The sequence below is a fragment of the Stegodyphus dumicola genome, chromosome X2 (genome assembly GCF_044657685.1).
Source record: "Stegodyphus dumicola isolate Sdum_Otavi_A_Nest chromosome X2, ASM4465768v1".
Lineage (NCBI taxonomy): Eukaryota > Metazoa > Arthropoda > Arachnida > Araneae > Eresidae > Stegodyphus > Stegodyphus dumicola.
In genome coordinates this window covers 5,252,369-5,269,630 of record NC_140781.1, presented here as the reverse complement: position 1 = coordinate 5,269,630, position 17,262 = coordinate 5,252,369, and the positions used below count along the sequence as shown (strand labels likewise).

Here is a 17,262-nt window from a genome sequence, read left to right as displayed (position 1 = left end):
TGTTCGATTCATGCAAAAGGATTTAATTGCTGTGCTTTAAACAAAGCGGCTGCATTTGCTACCTATATAAAAGAAAGTATGCAAGAAAAAGAGCTCATTTGTCATCAGAATGTCTCATCTGAAGGATGTGGATTATCTAAAACTATTAGGAAAAAGTCGAATAAAAGCAGCTGTACTGAAAAAGTGTCCGAATCATCTCATAAAATCAGTTTGTGAGTGTGTTTTAAATCTTCTAAAAGGAAACGTACCCATCACCAAACGGGTCAAAAATCGACTCGCCCCTTTTAAAAGAACTTTAAGAAAACTAGCGGACAAAAAAGTACCTCTTTTTAAGAAAAGACGTCTTTTGGTTCAAAAAGGTGACGGTTTCCTATCTTTCCTGATTCCTGCAGCAGTCAGTGTCTTATCCTCCCTTATCCATGGAACACAGTAAGAAATTTGCGCTGATACCCCTGGATCGTATGCAGCAATTTGAAGATGAACATTTGAGTGATTTAGACACACAAATTCGAAACATCTTAAAAAAGAAAATGGACGATGAAGAAAAGTCTAAATTGTACATCCAGGTTCTGCAAAAGTATGTTACATTTCCTCATGTGAACACTTCCGAAGAACAACCGCCTGAACAACGTTCTGAGAAAGATATAGAAAAAGAAATTATGCAAACAGTTCCTGTGAAGCAGAAAAGAACGGCACAGAAAATAATAGATTTTCTAAAAGAGCATCAGATTTCCTGGACACAGAATAAAGAACTCATTCTGGATGATCATGTGTTTTCTGGCTCTGACATTGTTCAGTTGATAAACTTTCTGTTGAGAAATAGAACTCAAAAACCTTTTGCCTTTGAACAGTTTAAAAATGTACTGAATGTTAACAACTTTCCTCAAGACTTTGTGAAAAACAAACATTTAATGAATGTAAAAACTATGTATGCTAGACCTAAAAGAAACGCATCTTCCAAACTATGGCTGAAATTGTAATAATACGTGAATAAATGTAATGGCTGATCATTGGTGTTGTATTTCTTTCTAATTAAGTTAACATAATTTTTGAAAATAAAATATGACAATTATTTTCTAGAAAAAACTTACCTTTCATGAAATCCTTTCAAATAAGAAAAACACAATTTTATCATTCAAACTTCTGTTTATTTTTTTTTCCTAAATAAGTTTTCTTTTATACACATACAAATGCATGATTCTGCATATATATATATATATATATATATATATTTACATACAAAATTTCATTTTCAGATAAGGTTCTAACATAAACATAAAAAGTTCTTCTTCAATATACTAATGACCATACGGCAATGTGCTCAAGTCTTTTTGAATTACCCGTTTATCCAACACAATTCTGTACATTTTTGTCTCGGGTTTATTCATCACCTTTCTTCTCTTCGCTTCTCGGGTGATTTTGGAGGGGTTGTGGAGAGAGATGATCTCACTTCGGTCGAGGCTGCAGACCAACCGTTTCATACTTTCAAAATTCAGCAACTGAGAATTCCGGAAATTCAATGAAAATCCTCGGACTTTGCAGCAGGTTTTCCCAGTGGCCGTCTGATAAGCATAGTTTTTCGGTCCTCCTGAAAAAATAAAACATCATGAGAAAAAAAGAGATAATAGAAAAACTTTCAATATTTTTGGTACATGTTAAATAAAGAAATTTTTTTAAAGGTCCTTACCAGAGACAAAGGTTTTGATGACATCACCCTCCAGTTCATCCGTAAATTCACCCAGGAAGTTGCCCAAGGGGGGATCATTGCGGCCATTCGAGGCATAGATGATGGAGTCTGTGTCGTGGTACAGGACATCTCTACCCAACTTCTCCATTTCACTATACAGCTTGAGACGAGCCCAAGCTGTTGTGAAGGTCGCTAGGAAAATGTTGGTAGAGGCATCCTGCGGCACAAACTCCTTCGCAGATTCCCAGGAAATGGCAGCCACCTCAGGCGTGGGAAGAAAGACATCTTTGATCTAAAAAATAGAAGAGTCATGAGATAACAGTTCAAAATAGTCATAAGTTTACAGTTTGAAACTCTTTGAGTTTACAGATGAATAAAATCGGTAAAGAAACTTACTTTTTTAGCAGAATCCGCCAACATCTTATTGAAGTCTGGCACCGTGTGGACATAGGTCAGTTGGGCTTTGTTCACGTTCATACCCCATCTGAGTGAAAAAAAGCTATCATAAATCACAACGAATTAAAAATATTTATAAAAATTAAGTACAAAAGAAATTATCTTACCTGCCCCAAAAACTGTTCAGGGCCAACTTGGCGACTTGTCGACGCCCAGGGTTTTTCGGCCTCCAACTTGACGCCCTCTCTTTCTTCATACTGGCGAATGTACTTCAGTCTGGCTTCTTCCGTCACACACTCCGAAGGCCATCCGCTACTTTCCTGCTTGATCTTCAGAAACAGATCAATGTATGATCTGAACAGAGAAGTAGACGATGCCTGGAAATGGTACACTTCGTAAATCTAGAAAATAAAAAATAAATGTCAGTTATAAAAATTTTTTAAAAGTAACCTCTGAAACTAAATAAAGATTAAAATAATCTTTGAGTACTTACATGTGTGATGCGGTAGCCTTTCTTTTTCGCCAGTTTGACTTCCTCCGTTACCCACGTTCCGACAAGAGCTCGCTCGTCGTCTGTGTGGGTACACGGAGTCTGCAGTTGAAGAAGGGCGCAAGTCCGACACAGGGGGAACATCAGCTTCTTCCGGCACCGATAGGGCAGTACCGGAAGATACAGATTCCGTGGAGGAATCACTCGGCATTGGATAATTCCAAAATAATCTTCCACATCTCTAAAGCTTTCCGTGATGATTGTTGGATGTCCCACAGGGTAGACGCAATACTTGTTCACCTGTGAATAAAAACAAAAAAAGTCAGAAAAAAACACATCATAAAAATATACAGAAAATTTAGAAAAGTTTAAGTAAACATTTTTGAAATAATAAAAAGTACGAACCCAGGGATAGAGGGAGGTAAAATCCACATATTTTGCGTCTCCCTCGTGGAACAATTTGAGGGCATTGGTCCTTCCTCCAAAAAACGACTCGCGAGGATTGAGTCGATCCCTCAGATGGTGTTGATCCAGGAAAGCTTGGAGATCTGGATTTTCCTCCTTCTCTCTTTGAAATTCATGCTCCCACATTTCGATGACGTGGAAATCCTGGGTGCGAAGCTTTCTTGTCGTCTCTTCTGTCTTTTCTCTTAACGTTGCCATGGAAACCCCTTTCAGTGGATGTATGATATCACCATCGTAACACGAACTACATCCGTGAAAGAAACAGCCCTAAAATAATACAAATATATATTAATAGTCTTTAACATATAAATCACTAAAAAGAATCACATAGAAAAGGAATGGTTATATTTTCTTACCTGAAACTGATAGACGGTTTGTGTTTCTTGGCAGAATCCGTCTACCGAGATTCCGGCGACTCTGTGCTCTCCGGAACCGTTCAACGCATGTTGAATCTGTAGGCCTTCCGAAGCAGCAACAAAGTCCAACCATCGGATCGAATCAGGGCTGTAATTCGTTGAGTTGATGTAGCCGTGTGTAGGCACCATGGCAATCGTGTCGGGTTGAATGTGGCCACTCCGATACGTTGCCATACAGGCTGATGCGATGGTCACGTATCTGAAAAGACAAAAATAAGAACGATTTAATGAACTGTAAATATGATTATTATTGTATAAGAAAATGAGAAAATGACTTACTGGAATGGATCCACATTCGCCACATCCAAAAACTGGGCTCGAAACTCCAGGCAGCAACGGCGAAGAATGTCCACGTCCGATCTATTAAAAGAAAAAATGTTAAAAATACGAAATATATAAAAAAAAAAAAAATAAAAAAATAAAACAAGAAGAAAAAAATATACCTGCAATAGGCCAGCATCTCATCTTGAAAGTTAAACACGTCCCCCTTGTGTGCTTCATGCCAGGACAGAAATGCTTGTCGTGCTGAAGTGCTCATGGTATCCGGGCTGTAGTACCGGGGCTCAGGCAGCGGTCCGACATAATTTTGGTTTTCTCGCGAGTTGAAAAGATGGGGAAAGTATCCCTTTTTCAGCTCGCTGAGACCGAAGCATCCTGGAAATTTGGCCAACGCCATCGGTAGAAAATTTAACGAGTCTATGACTCGAATGTTCAGACTAAGGTGTCTTACACTCATGATCATAGACCCGTTAGGGATCACCTCCGGCGCTGTGCCTTGCTCCAGGAGCCAGGCCATCACGAACTGACCGTCGAACCTGTAAGTAAAAAAAATTATGAATAATATTGAAAAAAAACAGCCATGAAAACTAAAGCATGCAAACTATGGTATTTTTATCTTACCCTTTCATGTTATGAGCCACGGCGGTGAAGCCCTTGTGCTGTGTGGTAAACAGCCAGGCGCAGAAGTTTTGGCAAGCCGCATAGCCCGAAAACACTCTCTCTGTGCCTTCGGCATACTGAGCCACCGCGAAATTCACAAGATGCTCCCCCGAAGACTGGTCCGTTTCAAAGTCAAAAAAGATGAGCTTATCCTCGGACTTCTTCGGGGCAACACGTCGCAAATAGCAACGGTGCTCAGCAGCCACGACAAACTGGTTGCAAGAAGGGCATTTCGTGGTGCCACACCTATGCAGGTCCTTAGGGCAATCGCGTCTCCGAATCACTTGGCAGCATTCTCTGCACTGGTATACCTGTAACGACAATAATTTTTTTAAACATAACCATTTCGAGAAAATTACATGATAATTAACTTTGTTCATTAAGATACATTTTCAAAAAACACTTACCCTGTCGCAGAGTGAAAACTCTTGTTTTCCAGTCAGGGCTTCGTGTGCTTCAAAGCAGGCATCGGAGCGGCAGAGACGGTCGCAATCCTGACATCGTTGGGGCACGCCTGGAATACAGTCGGTCCTCAAACATATGGGGCAGGCGTTGGCACATCGGTGGTTTTCCGGATGTTCATAGGCCTTTTCACAGGACGTGCAGTAATGGTCGCTACCGAAAAATCCTTTCAGGGATTTGATGACGTCATAATGCACATCGTGAAGCCACAAATTGATCCGTTGTGCTCTCTCTTTCCCTTTATAGACCACCTAAAACATAGACAAAAAATTTTTCTCTTAAATTCCAAAATAAAACCCTTTAGAAATCAGTTTTTAAATTTAATTACATACGTAAAGCGATCTAAAAATTCCCTATGTATTTATAATATCGAAACGAATTACATAAAATTAATCTAAAAATTTCACCATGCGTTTTTACAAGTCATATTTTTAACATCTAAATAAATTGTGTGCATTCTATGCGAACATGCATAAACATAAAGTTAATCTAAAAATCTAAAGTAATTTTAAAAATAAAGATTCACGTTATACACTCACGTTTGTGAAAATTGCAACACCATGAAGGACTTACGCGAGTGAGCTGAAATTTTCAGGAAATGCAAAGTAGAGCATGATATGCAAATGATTAGAATTGCAAATCCGTAGCGCATGCGTATGCTGAGCAGCGCCCTCTGAACGGCTGATGGATCCGAATAAATAGACGGCTGTAGCGAGGCGTGTATGGTTATCGGTGGTTATCTGCTAGTGGTAAACGTTAACTCAATCTGTACTTATGCCTCGTCGACGAAATCGAGCGAGATTTGAACAACTTACAGAGTTTGAACGAGGGAGAATCATCGGCCATCGTGAAGCTGGATTGTCGTATCGTGCAGTAGCCTCTCGTGTGCAGCGTAACAGCAGCACAGTGATGCGCGTTTGGAAGCAGTGGACGGACGAGTGTCGGACAACTCGGAAATCCGGGAGTGGACCCCGAAATGTGACGTCAGCTCGCGATGATAGACACCTGGTGCGCATGGCGCGGACGGACCGTACAGCTTCCTCTAGACAATTGGCAGCACTGTGGTCAATAGCTACAGGTGTTTCATTGTGTGCTTCATCAATTCGTAGACGTCTGCTGCAGTGTGGACTGCGCGCACGGACTCCTTTATACAGGATCCCCCTAACGCACGACCATCGCCGCCTGCGGCTACAATGGGCCAATCAGCATAGAGACTGGCGTGCTGTTTGGCAGCATGTCGTGTTTTCTGACGAATCCCGCTTTAATTTGTGGTACCATGATGGCCGCATTCGTGTCAGACGCTATGCCGGTGAACGCCACCTTCCGGAGTGCATTATCGAACGCCACAGTGGACGAACACCCGGAGTTATGGTCTGGGGCGCCATAGCATATCATAGACGATCTCAATTGCTACGAATTATGGAGAATCTGAACAGCAACTGGTATATCCGTGAAGTTCTACAGCCCGAAGCTGTTCCCTTCCTTCAAAGCTTGCCAGGCGCTGTATTTCAACAGGACAATGCCCGCCCTCATACTGCTCGGATTGTTAAATCCTTCTTTGCAGCGCAGCAGGTACAGCTTCTTCCTTGGCCTGAGTGTTCCCCGGATATGTCGCCAATTGAACATGTGTGGGATGTCATTGGTCGGCGTCTTGCTCGTGATCCTCGTCCTGTTGCGTCTGCAGACGAACTTTGGGTACGCGTACAAACGATATGGAATGCTCTTCCTCAGTCAGACATTCAAACTTTGTTTGACTCCATGCCACGTCGTGTAGCAGCACTTATTGCGGCGCGTGGTGGCCACACAAAATACTGATTCTGATCTCTTGTTCTTGTTTGTTTGCTTTGAACATTTAATCATTTATTTGTACCACTACCACTCAACTGTGTATTAAATTGCATTCAATTATGACGATTCCTTCTTGGTGTTGCAATTTTCACAAACGTGAGTGTATTTTAAACTTCTAAATGAAAAACTTTTCTCTAAAAATAAATTCCAGAATCGAACAATTTAGAAAAAGAATACATTCAGTTTTGAACATTATATTTTTTAATGCAGAACCGAATTTAAAGTATTCTAAAATGCTAAAGTTCTCTAAAAATAAAAATTCACCATGCGTTCGGTTTTTAGAAATTACATTTTTTTTAAATATGGAAACGAACTGCATATAGGCATAAATTTAATTTAAACATTCACTGTGTATTTTCTCAAGATATATATTTTTAACATGAAAACAAAATAATCATAAACCATAATATTAGTCACTTAATTTTTCAGTCCGTTAGAAACTGTTTAATGTTAACACTACTTTTTAAAAATTACTCATGTACCCAAATAAATTTTTATCATAAATATAGTATGGAACAACAAAATAGAAAAATCAAGTTACGATTTTAAAAAAGCCCTAAAAATGTTTCGTTTATAAACATAAAAAACAAATTTTGAAAACAGAAATATTTTAATTGAGACAAAAATAATGACTTACCCGGTTCAAATTTTCCGAAGAAAAGACTACAATTTGGACATCCAGGTGATCTTCAAATATGGCGATTTCAGTAAATGTGCAAGGGCCTAGGGCCACATTTGCATCTAAATGAAGATCCCTTGCACGGTTCATCAGTGTTGGATTACGCCGATCTCTCAAGGCATTGATGGCGCTCGAATCCTTGTTCAAATGTGCTAAGGCATAAACAATCGCTTTAGCACAACACAGTCCTTCGTCATCGTACGGAATAGACAAAATAGACTGTTTTCTCAATCTGTCTATGGAGATATTGATGACTCTCCGATTTCCTCCGGCACCCACAGGTCGTCTGATGGTGATGACATCCACGGAGAACCCTGTGTCTAGTTCAGTCTTGTCTTTGGACTGCAACACTTTCATCACAGCAGCCAAAATTTTTTCAACCGTTAGGTTTGAAACTGTCATGAGAGATGTGCTGATGGGTTTATCCAACCCTTCTGCCTGGATGCAAAACCGTATAAGATCCGAGGGACCCAAATCGGCTGTTGTCCGGTGAATGAGCTGTTCGAACAATTCCCGGACGGTGTCAGGAATTCGGACCATCGGGATGCCTTGCACGCCTTGAGGCAGTCTTTCGATGTCCACACAAGCGTGGAAGGTAATCTCCTCGGCTTGATATTTATGATTGCGACGACGAGACTTTTCCGTAAGAACAATTGCCTCATCGATCTGAAACAAAAAAATAAGTTTTCATTAAGAAACAAACATTTTCAAAAATACATTATTTCAATAAATCATGTAAAAAAGAAAAATATATACCGAACGTTCATCGGAACCGGCTATGTATACAGGCCCACGAGCTGATGAAGAAGTCTAAAAATAAGTAAATAAATAAAAAATAAATACATTCATTTCTAGTACTAGAAAAAATATTCTAATCGAATCATAACGAAACGAAAGTTTACCTCAAATCCGGAACCCACTTGATAATACAAGGGTAGATCCATAGGATTTTCCAGAAAAATCTGATCCACTTCATCGATTAACTATCAAATTAAGTAAAATACGTTTAAAATACATTCAAATAGTAATAAAATACGTTAAATAAAAAGTGCGTTAAAATACGTGTAAAAACTTACATCGTCATCTGAGTCCCGAAAAGGAAAGTCAGGATCTTCAAACAGGACCTAGCAATTAAAAATTTAAATAAATAAAACATTCAAAAAAAAATGAAATTCGTGTTTAAAATAGTAATCTAGAAATTAGGTACAAGCGAAACATACTTACATTAGATGCAGAATAAGTTCGTTTAGCAGACATCGTGTAGAAGAAAACGAAATGGCGCAGGAAAATGGCAGAGTCAAAATGACGTTCACTCAGCAAGAATCAGAGTAGAAATGATGAAATCGTGAAATCGAGTGAATTTATAGGCGATATACAATGAAAGAGAAACGTTGATTGGCTGAAATAAGATAGATATTGTTAGCGGAATGCTGATTGGTTGTTAAGATTGTATACGTTCGCCACGGCGGATGCAGAAAACGTGAAGCGGTTTCGACAGGCTGCAACGTGAAAGAGATGACGTCTGCCTGCTTCCCCCAGCTTCGTGACGTCATGGTTGTTTTTCTACTCAACGCGATAATCTGACGTTGCTTGAAAGGTCTCGCTGGCATAGTGGTTTGGGCAATCGCCTGCCATACTAAAGGTGGCGGTTCGAATCCCGCTCGTGGAGTTACTTTTAAAATTCATTAAAAACAGATTAAAATATAATGGAATCAATCAAAAGTAATTAAATAAATAATGACGTACTAAATAATTAAGATACTTATTAAAAAGAGTAAATAAGTAAAATTAATGACATACAAAATAGTATTAATATTAATCAAATATCAAACTAATATTAATCACGTGTCAAATAATTAAAAATAATAAATTAAAAGAGATGTCATTCCAAACACGTGTTAAGCGATCGTTACCATAAACATAAAAAATAGTGTCGTTGCCACAAAAAATAAAAACTTTGGAAAGATCGTTGTCACAGAATCAAAAACAAAACGATACATCATGTCATTCCGTCTACGTCATCCCATCCATCTACGTCACTTCCGGTTGTCACGTGATCCAATATGGCGCCGGTGTCGTCACTTCCGGGGGAAATCCAAGATGGCAGAGGCCACGCCCCCGTTGAACCACTCATTGTTCTATTACGTCATGGCGGCATCCTTTGACCGCACGGTTACCCGCGCTTACTACTCAGAGGCGCAGGCGCGAACAGAAGCTTAAAAATTTAAGAGGACTGTGTGTCTTCCCGATGTGCCTATCCGGGGTGTGAGTCGTCCTGCTTATTTACGTGGCTAGTGGCCGTTATTCTCTCCAGCTTGATGTGGGCATTTAATACATCAAACTTTGGCATGAAATGTAGCTGTTGAAGACTAGATTAAGAATAGGAATTTATCAGAGTGTCTGGGACCGCATGAAGTATCGCAAGGACTTGCAACGAAGTACCTGCTGATCTACAGTAGCCCCCGTTATTCGCGGGGTTAACGTTCCTTCCCCTTCTGCGAATCCCGAAATTCTGCGAATTATTGATGCAGTTTAAAAATGCTTATGTATGATATTATATTCTCTAATATATGCTTCCGAAACACATTCTAAAGACAGTATTACTCATTAATACAGTTACAGTGTAGTAATATGTGGTAACAACAAATTAAAAACAGTAATAATATAGTATAATAAGTACATAGTAACGGATAAATTAAAAGCGTTTAAATTTTATTGTACATGCTTACCAATAATGAATGATTATGATGATGAAATTTGTTTTACCATATGATGAGGATGATTAGGGTGACACTGATGTATGGCGCAGCTTAACTGCTGCTTCACAGCAGTTCAGGCGATTCCTCCTCTTCAAGGCACTTCAAGAGAAGGTGTTGTTTCTTCAGGGGAATTAGGAGGTGGTGTAGTATTTTCTTTGGGTGTGGCTTGGTCACTTTTCTTGACCATCGTTGGGAACATGATTATTGGCAGCTGGCTTCGATGTTTTTTCATGGTGGTGAAAAGGATTTTTATGTTCACATGGATGAATCAATTGCATTTGAGAACTGTAATGAACGAATCATGTAAGGGTCCCATGATTGAGCTTTCTCTTGCACCTCCTTTGCTGTTCACATGAGTTCAGCCAACCATTTTAGAATCACACTTTCATCCTCTTCCTCTTGTTACAGGTCTTCCTGGACCTCTGTTTCTTCTTTTTCTGCAGACTTCGTCAGCTCTGTCAAATCTTCACCCCTCAGAGTCTGAGAGTGGGTATCAATGAGTTTATTGAACTACTCGTAAGTTACATCATCAAAACCATCACCCCAATTAACTGTACCAGTGTTACTGGCTTGTTTACAGCATCATGATAAATTTCATCGTATGAAAAGCCTTTGTAGTTATATACACATTCTGGCAACAGTATTTTACAACATGTATTTAGAGTTTCTGTTTTAATGTCTTGAAGTGCCTTGTGTTTGATTGTCAGGCACGATGCAATTGTGCAATTGCGCCAGTATACTTTTAACTGGAAGTCCTCTTCCTCATCGATGGCATCAACTAATTGCCAAAGATAGTTCCCAGTGTAAAGTGCCTTAAATGAACGAATCACCCCCTGATGCATAGTTTGGAGGAGCGATGTGGTGTTAGGAGGGAGAAACTCAGCTGAACTCCTTCATGATACAAATGCACAGGGTGACCACCAGCATTATCCATGAGCATCACCACGTGAAATTGCCTTCGTTTTTTACGGAGGTGTTCTTTCACTTAAGGGACGAAGCACTGATGAAACCAGTTAGATGTCAGGACCTTCGTAATCCAGGCCTTGGAATTATGCATCTAGAAGACAGGCAAAGTGTTTTCATTTTTGTTTTTGAGAGCCCTAGGATTTCCAGATTTATAAATGAGACCAGGTTTCATCATCCAGCCACACATAATAAGTGACACTCTGTCCTTTTGTGTTTTGAATCCTGAGGCTTTCATTTCATCCTTCACGAGAAATGTTCTGGAAGGCATCTTCTTCCAGAACAACCCTAATTTATCCATGTTGAATACCTGCTCTGGCTTAAATTCCTTCTCCTTAATGAGTTGCTTAAAGGTCTCGGGATAATTCTGTGCAGCTTCTGTATCCGCAGAAGCAGTTTCTTCTTGGGATTTTCCAATCCGTAGTTGGTAACGTTTCACAAACCGATCAAACCAACCCTTGCTGGCTTGAAATTCGTATGCATCTGATGCTGATGATGGACTTTGTTGTGGTTCTCCTTCATTGCTCGCATTGAATTTAGAATGCAAATTATTAATCTTCTTACGAATCACTTTTGTGTCCAGTGGTATATTTTTGTTCTTTAAATCTTATATCTATAATGCTAAGGTAGATTCCATCTTGACGATTGCCTTGTTTCGTACAACATTCACCATCTTAGCACTTCCGCAAAAACTCAATGCTACACGAGATCTGATTGCCTTCTCATTTTTCTTTATGTAAAGCAAGGTGCTTTCATTCACTTCGTAATGGTGCCCTACCGCAGCATAACTTTTCCCTTCCTTTACCGTATAAGGCAGTTCTGCCTTCTCATACTCATACATAATCTTTTTCTGGTTCTTAGGTTCCTTGCGAGAAGATGGAGGAGATGCAGGGTGTTTCGGTGGCATTATGAAGCGTAAATAATACAGGATACAGTGGTAATTGTATAACACACCAAAAACTTGAATTCACAATTCAAATAATCCCTTATAGGGAGTAAATAATACAGGGGTACAGTATAATTAGATATAACACATCAAAAACGTGAATTCAAACAATCACTTTGAAAACCCGTGAGCGAGTGAGAGAGAGAACAGCTTGGCCTCTCGCGCAGGAAGACGCTTGTGACGTTGCGTCATCTGCAGCCAATCAGCAGGAAGGAGAAACGATAGCTCGTAGCTGACATTGTTATTTTAATTATTTTCCGGTCAGGGTGAATGTGAGCTATTTTCTGCTAAAAATATGGCCGAAAAAATTCACAAAATTGCCGAAGTTATGAAAAACATACTTTGAGAGTTGCGTGTATGAGGTGCCGTGAACGGTGAGCCGCGAATAGGTCACCAAAATCCAAACATCATCTTCTAGGTTTCAACAAATTTCTATAAAAAATTCTCCATTTTCCTTTTTTCTATCTATGGCCCACCAGGGGCCGAGCGGTAAAGTCGCTGAACACTGGTAGTTCGGTCTGAGGTTCAAATCCCGCGAACGGGCTGGCTGCATGGGCGTTTTCGTGGTTTTCCCCATGTGTAACGTGTATACGAGCCAGTTTCCCTTAGAAAGTCCTTCACGAAGGCATCCCTCCCCCTTAGGCAGATAGCCCTAGTGTTCTTTGCCATAATTAAATACACCACTACACCACCTTTTTTCTATCTGACAGCTCCTCGTTCCAGTAAGATTTCAGCTACCATAGCTTTTGCGTGAGTTTTTAGCTTGTGCTTATAATTGCACCTAAAAGCTCCAATTGACCAAATAAGCGAGCGGTCTCAGGCAAAATTAAACGTTTTGTTGAAATATTTTCGCCAGAAAGCACAGTGCTGTTATTAGTTTCAGCCATGTCCTACTCGTTACGATCGAAGTATCATGCTCTAGCAACTGCCTTTTTCATTTGAAAACTATTTCTGAAGCGTCATTTGGCATTTTGACTAATTATTGTTTGAGTTCAAGTGCGATAACAACGTCATCTGCACCTGTTAATATATATATCCACATCGGAATGAAAAAATGCAGAAATTGAAGCCGATTGATAATGATATTTTGTTACCAGGGTAATGATTTTACTACTGTATTAACTAAGAATGGAGAATATGGAGCACCATATAAGTCAGTGAACTCAAACTCGTGGCCCGTGGGTGCAATACGTCCTCCGAAGCAATCTGATGCGGTTCAAGAATGGGTTTCAGTTATGTATTTGTTGCAAATACGATGCTTATTGTTTTAGAGACATAAAGATGTGCAGTGTGTTTATGCGCGGGACTGTTCTTGAAAGAAAAAGGATAGAATGAATTGTTTGAGGCTTTGCCTTTGCCATTGTATACTTGTGAGCCAAGCTACATGACTAAGGTAAGGTGGGAGAAAAATTTGCCACATTCGTACACTCAGTAAATTCTGTTTCTCAGCCGACAGCTGGTGGCGCTTCTTTAGTCGGAAATATTGAATTAAGGTTAAAAGACAGTTATTTAGTGGTTAATTCAACATATTTGAATTACTTGAAATTAATGTCATTCTAAAATTGCCGCCCAGCTGGTATAGGGATTAGTGACGCTGACTGACAAACCGATGGACTCGAATCCCGGAGAGGACATGGCTGTTTGAGAGAGTATAGTGTTTGTGAGGCAAGAAGACACATAAAGTATATAGCGGGCCGAAATCCGCTTAAAAGGTTGGTGGTAGGGGAAGAGATGAGGGAGACTATCGGGTCGCTGCTTCCCCGCAGTGTTCCTTACAGTTCCATCCGGCGCGGAAGCTTAACAATTAGCTAGGCTCGGCAATACCTCAATCACCTATTATACTGCAGATATTCTGTCCTAGCTTCTACCTGTACCTGCCGGTCTAAAATTTTATATTCAGCTGTCATATTACAGAATTGTCAGAATTAATTTGAATTACAAATTATAACCAAGGAAATTTCTTCCAAGTATCAACTTTTAGATTTAAGATTAAAAAATAATATAAGTTTGAATTTTTTCTTTTGTGTTATTATTATTATTATTATTTATGAATGTTTTAATAAATATTCAGCATTCAGTGCAATTTTAAATGTAATTAATTTGTTTGTTGTTCTGTTAAAAATATTTTTAAAATTTTATTAAAAACATAATCAATCAGCTGCTTTCAGATCTAGCGTTCGGCCCACATGCAATTCGAGTTTGAGACTACTGGCACAAGTAACGGTCATGGACTGAAATAATTTAGCATAGTCTTTAAAATCACTTTACAATAATGTACCTTTCAAGAAATATCATTATTCAAAAATAAAATCAATCTGTACATGCACAAAACCAGTAATATTCAAAACATTATGAGAGAAACCTTTACTTCATTATTTATGCCAATATGAGTGTCAGCTGTAACAATGAAACGACTTTTATCATCCTTCAGATAAATCAATAGCTCAATAAAAAATATTGTAACGTTTCTGACTACGTTGTCTATGCTTAACTTAGTAGAAACCTTGTTGAACTATGTAGCGAATTATTGCTGAGTCCTAGTACGCAAATGAAAGTCCAGAGAAGCGTTAAACTCACCCTAAACTGAACTTAGCCAAAGCTGTGCAAGATTATCTAACGTAGTTGGCCCTTAATTAAATTAACCGGCGAATATCAGCAGGCACGAACAATACGGTCGAGCGTAGTTTGCTTTAAACAGTGAAGTAGCCCGACAGTAAACACGCAGCTACTACGGACTCCCAAGCTCTTCTGCTGTAGTAGAAGAAACCTTCCTTGAATACCTTTCTACCTCATATATATGCAAGGCGATACTAAAAACTTATTCTTGTAGGGAACAGTAAGTGGGAAACGAGAATAGACAGTAAAGGATATTTAAAAATTAAAACAACTCTTTTAAACTTAAAATACCTCTACAATATAATTGTCTAAATGATTATGTACGGACGTATAATATAATATAACTATATTTTTGTAAACCAAACAAAACTGAATTGTGACTACGATATGAAATGTTTAACAATCTTAATTTGTTTTAAAATTTTATAAATGTTTCCATTTCTGTCCTCAAAACAGGAGAATTAAACTTTTGTTGCATATATATTTCATTATTTTAAAAGCTACATAGTATTCAACAAACTTAATCCGAAAAAATATGCAGCCGGCTTTGAAATTCATGTTTAATTTAATATTAATGTTAAGAAACATACTTTTCGTAAAAATTTAGGATATGCTGCTAACTTCATGATGCGGCGTTATATAGTAATTTAAACTACCAGTAAATTCAATTGCATGCTTATAAAGTAATTTTTTATATTCATCTGTAAAAATCAATAAGAAGTTTTTTCAATTTGCGGATTTTATCCATTCTTGTTCTTAAATTTCCTAATGGCGAAGTTTTAGAATCACGCAATTTGAAATTTTCCTTTATTGGTGGATTTACTGATATATACCTGTAATTTCAACTACAATATATTTCTTATATATATAAAGATATATTATATATATAAAGATATATTATATATACAATATATATAATACTCCCTACAATATATTTCACAAAAGGAACTATAAATCGTATATGAAAACATTTTTTGTGGAACTTCAAACTCAGCATATCCTAAATACTTTCTAAGATCCAAAATTTTTTAATATTTTCTTCCGATTCATTCAGTTGTGAAAGGAAGCGCAATGTTTTATCTCTTGAGCATCCTTAACTGCTCAGCAAACTATACAGTCAAACACAGTTTCTTACACTGTAAATGAGTTAATACTATGGGTTTCGTCAGCATTCAAAATATCGTAAACAAAACAGCCCACAATAAATATTGATTTAGTCTTTATTTAAGAGTATTTATTTTTTGATTTACTTAATTTGTGAAAATTGGGGTCAACTAGAATTTCGTGGAATGGGCAGTTGTGAAATATCTATCAGAGCAGTGACCTTCGGTAAGGTCAAGTCTGCAGATGAAAAAAAGAAAAAAGAAAAAAAAAAATTTTTTTTCTCCGCCGTATTCATTTTTATTCTATCAGTTTCCCAGTTAAACTCGAAATCGAGATGTTTATCCTTTTTTGTTGCAAACTAGGATTATTAGTAAGATTTATGGAGATCGTTGATATTTCACTTCCCGAATCAAATGCCACTCCTGCCTTAGTCAAAGCTCCAGTTTTATTTTTTGCATATATCACCAGTCGTACCAAAAACATTTTTGCTTTTTTTGTTTCAAAGCAACTACAAAAAGAGATTGTTAAATATTATCGGTATGTTCATCAGTTGTTTGTTTTTGCAACTGCTATCTCTCGAAATTATCAAAGGCGGCACCAGAGGCGCCATTTTGTTCCGGAATTTAATTTTTAGTTCTCTACAAGACTGTTGTATATTTTATAGGATTACCAGCATTAAAAACTAAAAATGAGAATATAATGTGAAAATATTTTCATGTAGATACATAATTCATGCACTGATAATGAAGTAGTTGCCGCGATAGCAGTACGTGATAGTAGCAGGATAAAAAGAAGTAACAACGTTTACATATAATTTGGCATCAAAAGCAAAAGCTGGCTTTGTAATAGGGAAGTAAATGAATGTAATAATATTACTTCTCGGAACCCTAACGTGCTCAGTAATGAATGAATCTTTATAAAATGTTTATGACAATTAGTCATACGCATGAGCTTGTAATTTTTAAAAAATCGATATGATACTGGAGAATCAATAATTAAATGCTTTTTGACAATGAAGCAAGTACTCGACATGACAGAGCTAGCAGTAGAAGGTAACTGAGAAATTATTACAATATAAGCACGCATAATAGTTAACTGATGCCAAAAGTAATTTAATATTGCATCTTTAAATTTTTTAACATATCTGTTTCTGTTAATGACAGAATTTACAGTCTTATCATGCTAAGCAAATTTTTAAATTTTTGTATAAGAATTTTTCATATTTTAGGCAAGTAAAATGAAGAAATAGTATATTTTATACGTTTAAATCAGCGGTTCTCAACCTTTTGACTAACGCGTACTATCTAAACAAAAATTGAAAAACTTTAGTACCACCGCTGCATTTTACAATGATTATTTTCCAATTTCTCAATATTAAAAAATATACATTTTGCCATTTGCACAAACTATTGACTATTTGTATTAAATAAGCAGAAATAAAAAATATTAGATTAAAAATTGGTTACTTATCATTATTTACTTATTATCAAAA

At 37.7% G+C, this 17,262-nt stretch overlaps 1 protein-coding gene and 1 pseudogene across 2 annotated transcripts; both read right to left on the bottom strand.

Annotated features, from left to right (window-relative positions):
* Nucleotides 1-1,143: 1,143 nt before the first annotated feature.
* On the bottom strand, nt 1,144-2,235 carry LOC118195086 (uncharacterized). Its single transcript, XM_035366322.2, has 3 exons — nt 2,084-2,235; nt 1,688-1,979; nt 1,144-1,588 (listed from the first exon to the last, which is right to left on the bottom strand). Exons 1-3 carry the CDS (start codon nt 2,162-2,164, stop codon nt 1,299-1,301), a joined length of 663 nt encoding a protein of 220 aa, XP_035222213.2. The 5' UTR covers nt 2,165-2,235; the 3' UTR covers nt 1,144-1,298.
* An 11-nt stretch (nt 2,236-2,246) lies between these two features.
* On the bottom strand, nt 2,247-4,264 carry LOC118195084 (uncharacterized; annotated as a pseudogene). The gene is made up of 6 exons (XR_015038980.1): nt 3,898-4,264; nt 3,734-3,814; nt 3,395-3,653; nt 2,979-3,305; nt 2,577-2,873; nt 2,247-2,484 (listed from the first exon to the last, which is right to left on the bottom strand). The product of XR_015038980.1 is annotated as an uncharacterized LOC118195084 (transcript).
* Nucleotides 4,265-17,262: the final 12,998 nt, after the last annotated feature.

Excerpts from the sequence above, each read along its gene's own strand:
- LOC118195086 (XM_035366322.2), bottom strand. The coding sequence starts at position 2,164 with ATGAACGTGAACAAAGCCCAACTGACCTATGTCCACACGGTGCCAGAC. Across the intron at positions 1,980-2,083 it reads TGGCGGATTCTGCTAAAAAA|ATCAAAGATGTCTTTCTTCC; the intron begins GTAAGTTTCTTT and ends TCTATTTTTTAG. Across the intron at positions 1,589-1,687 it reads CATCAAAACCTTTGTCTCTG|GAGGACCGAAAAACTATGCT; the intron begins GTAAGGACCTTT and ends TTATTTTTTCAG.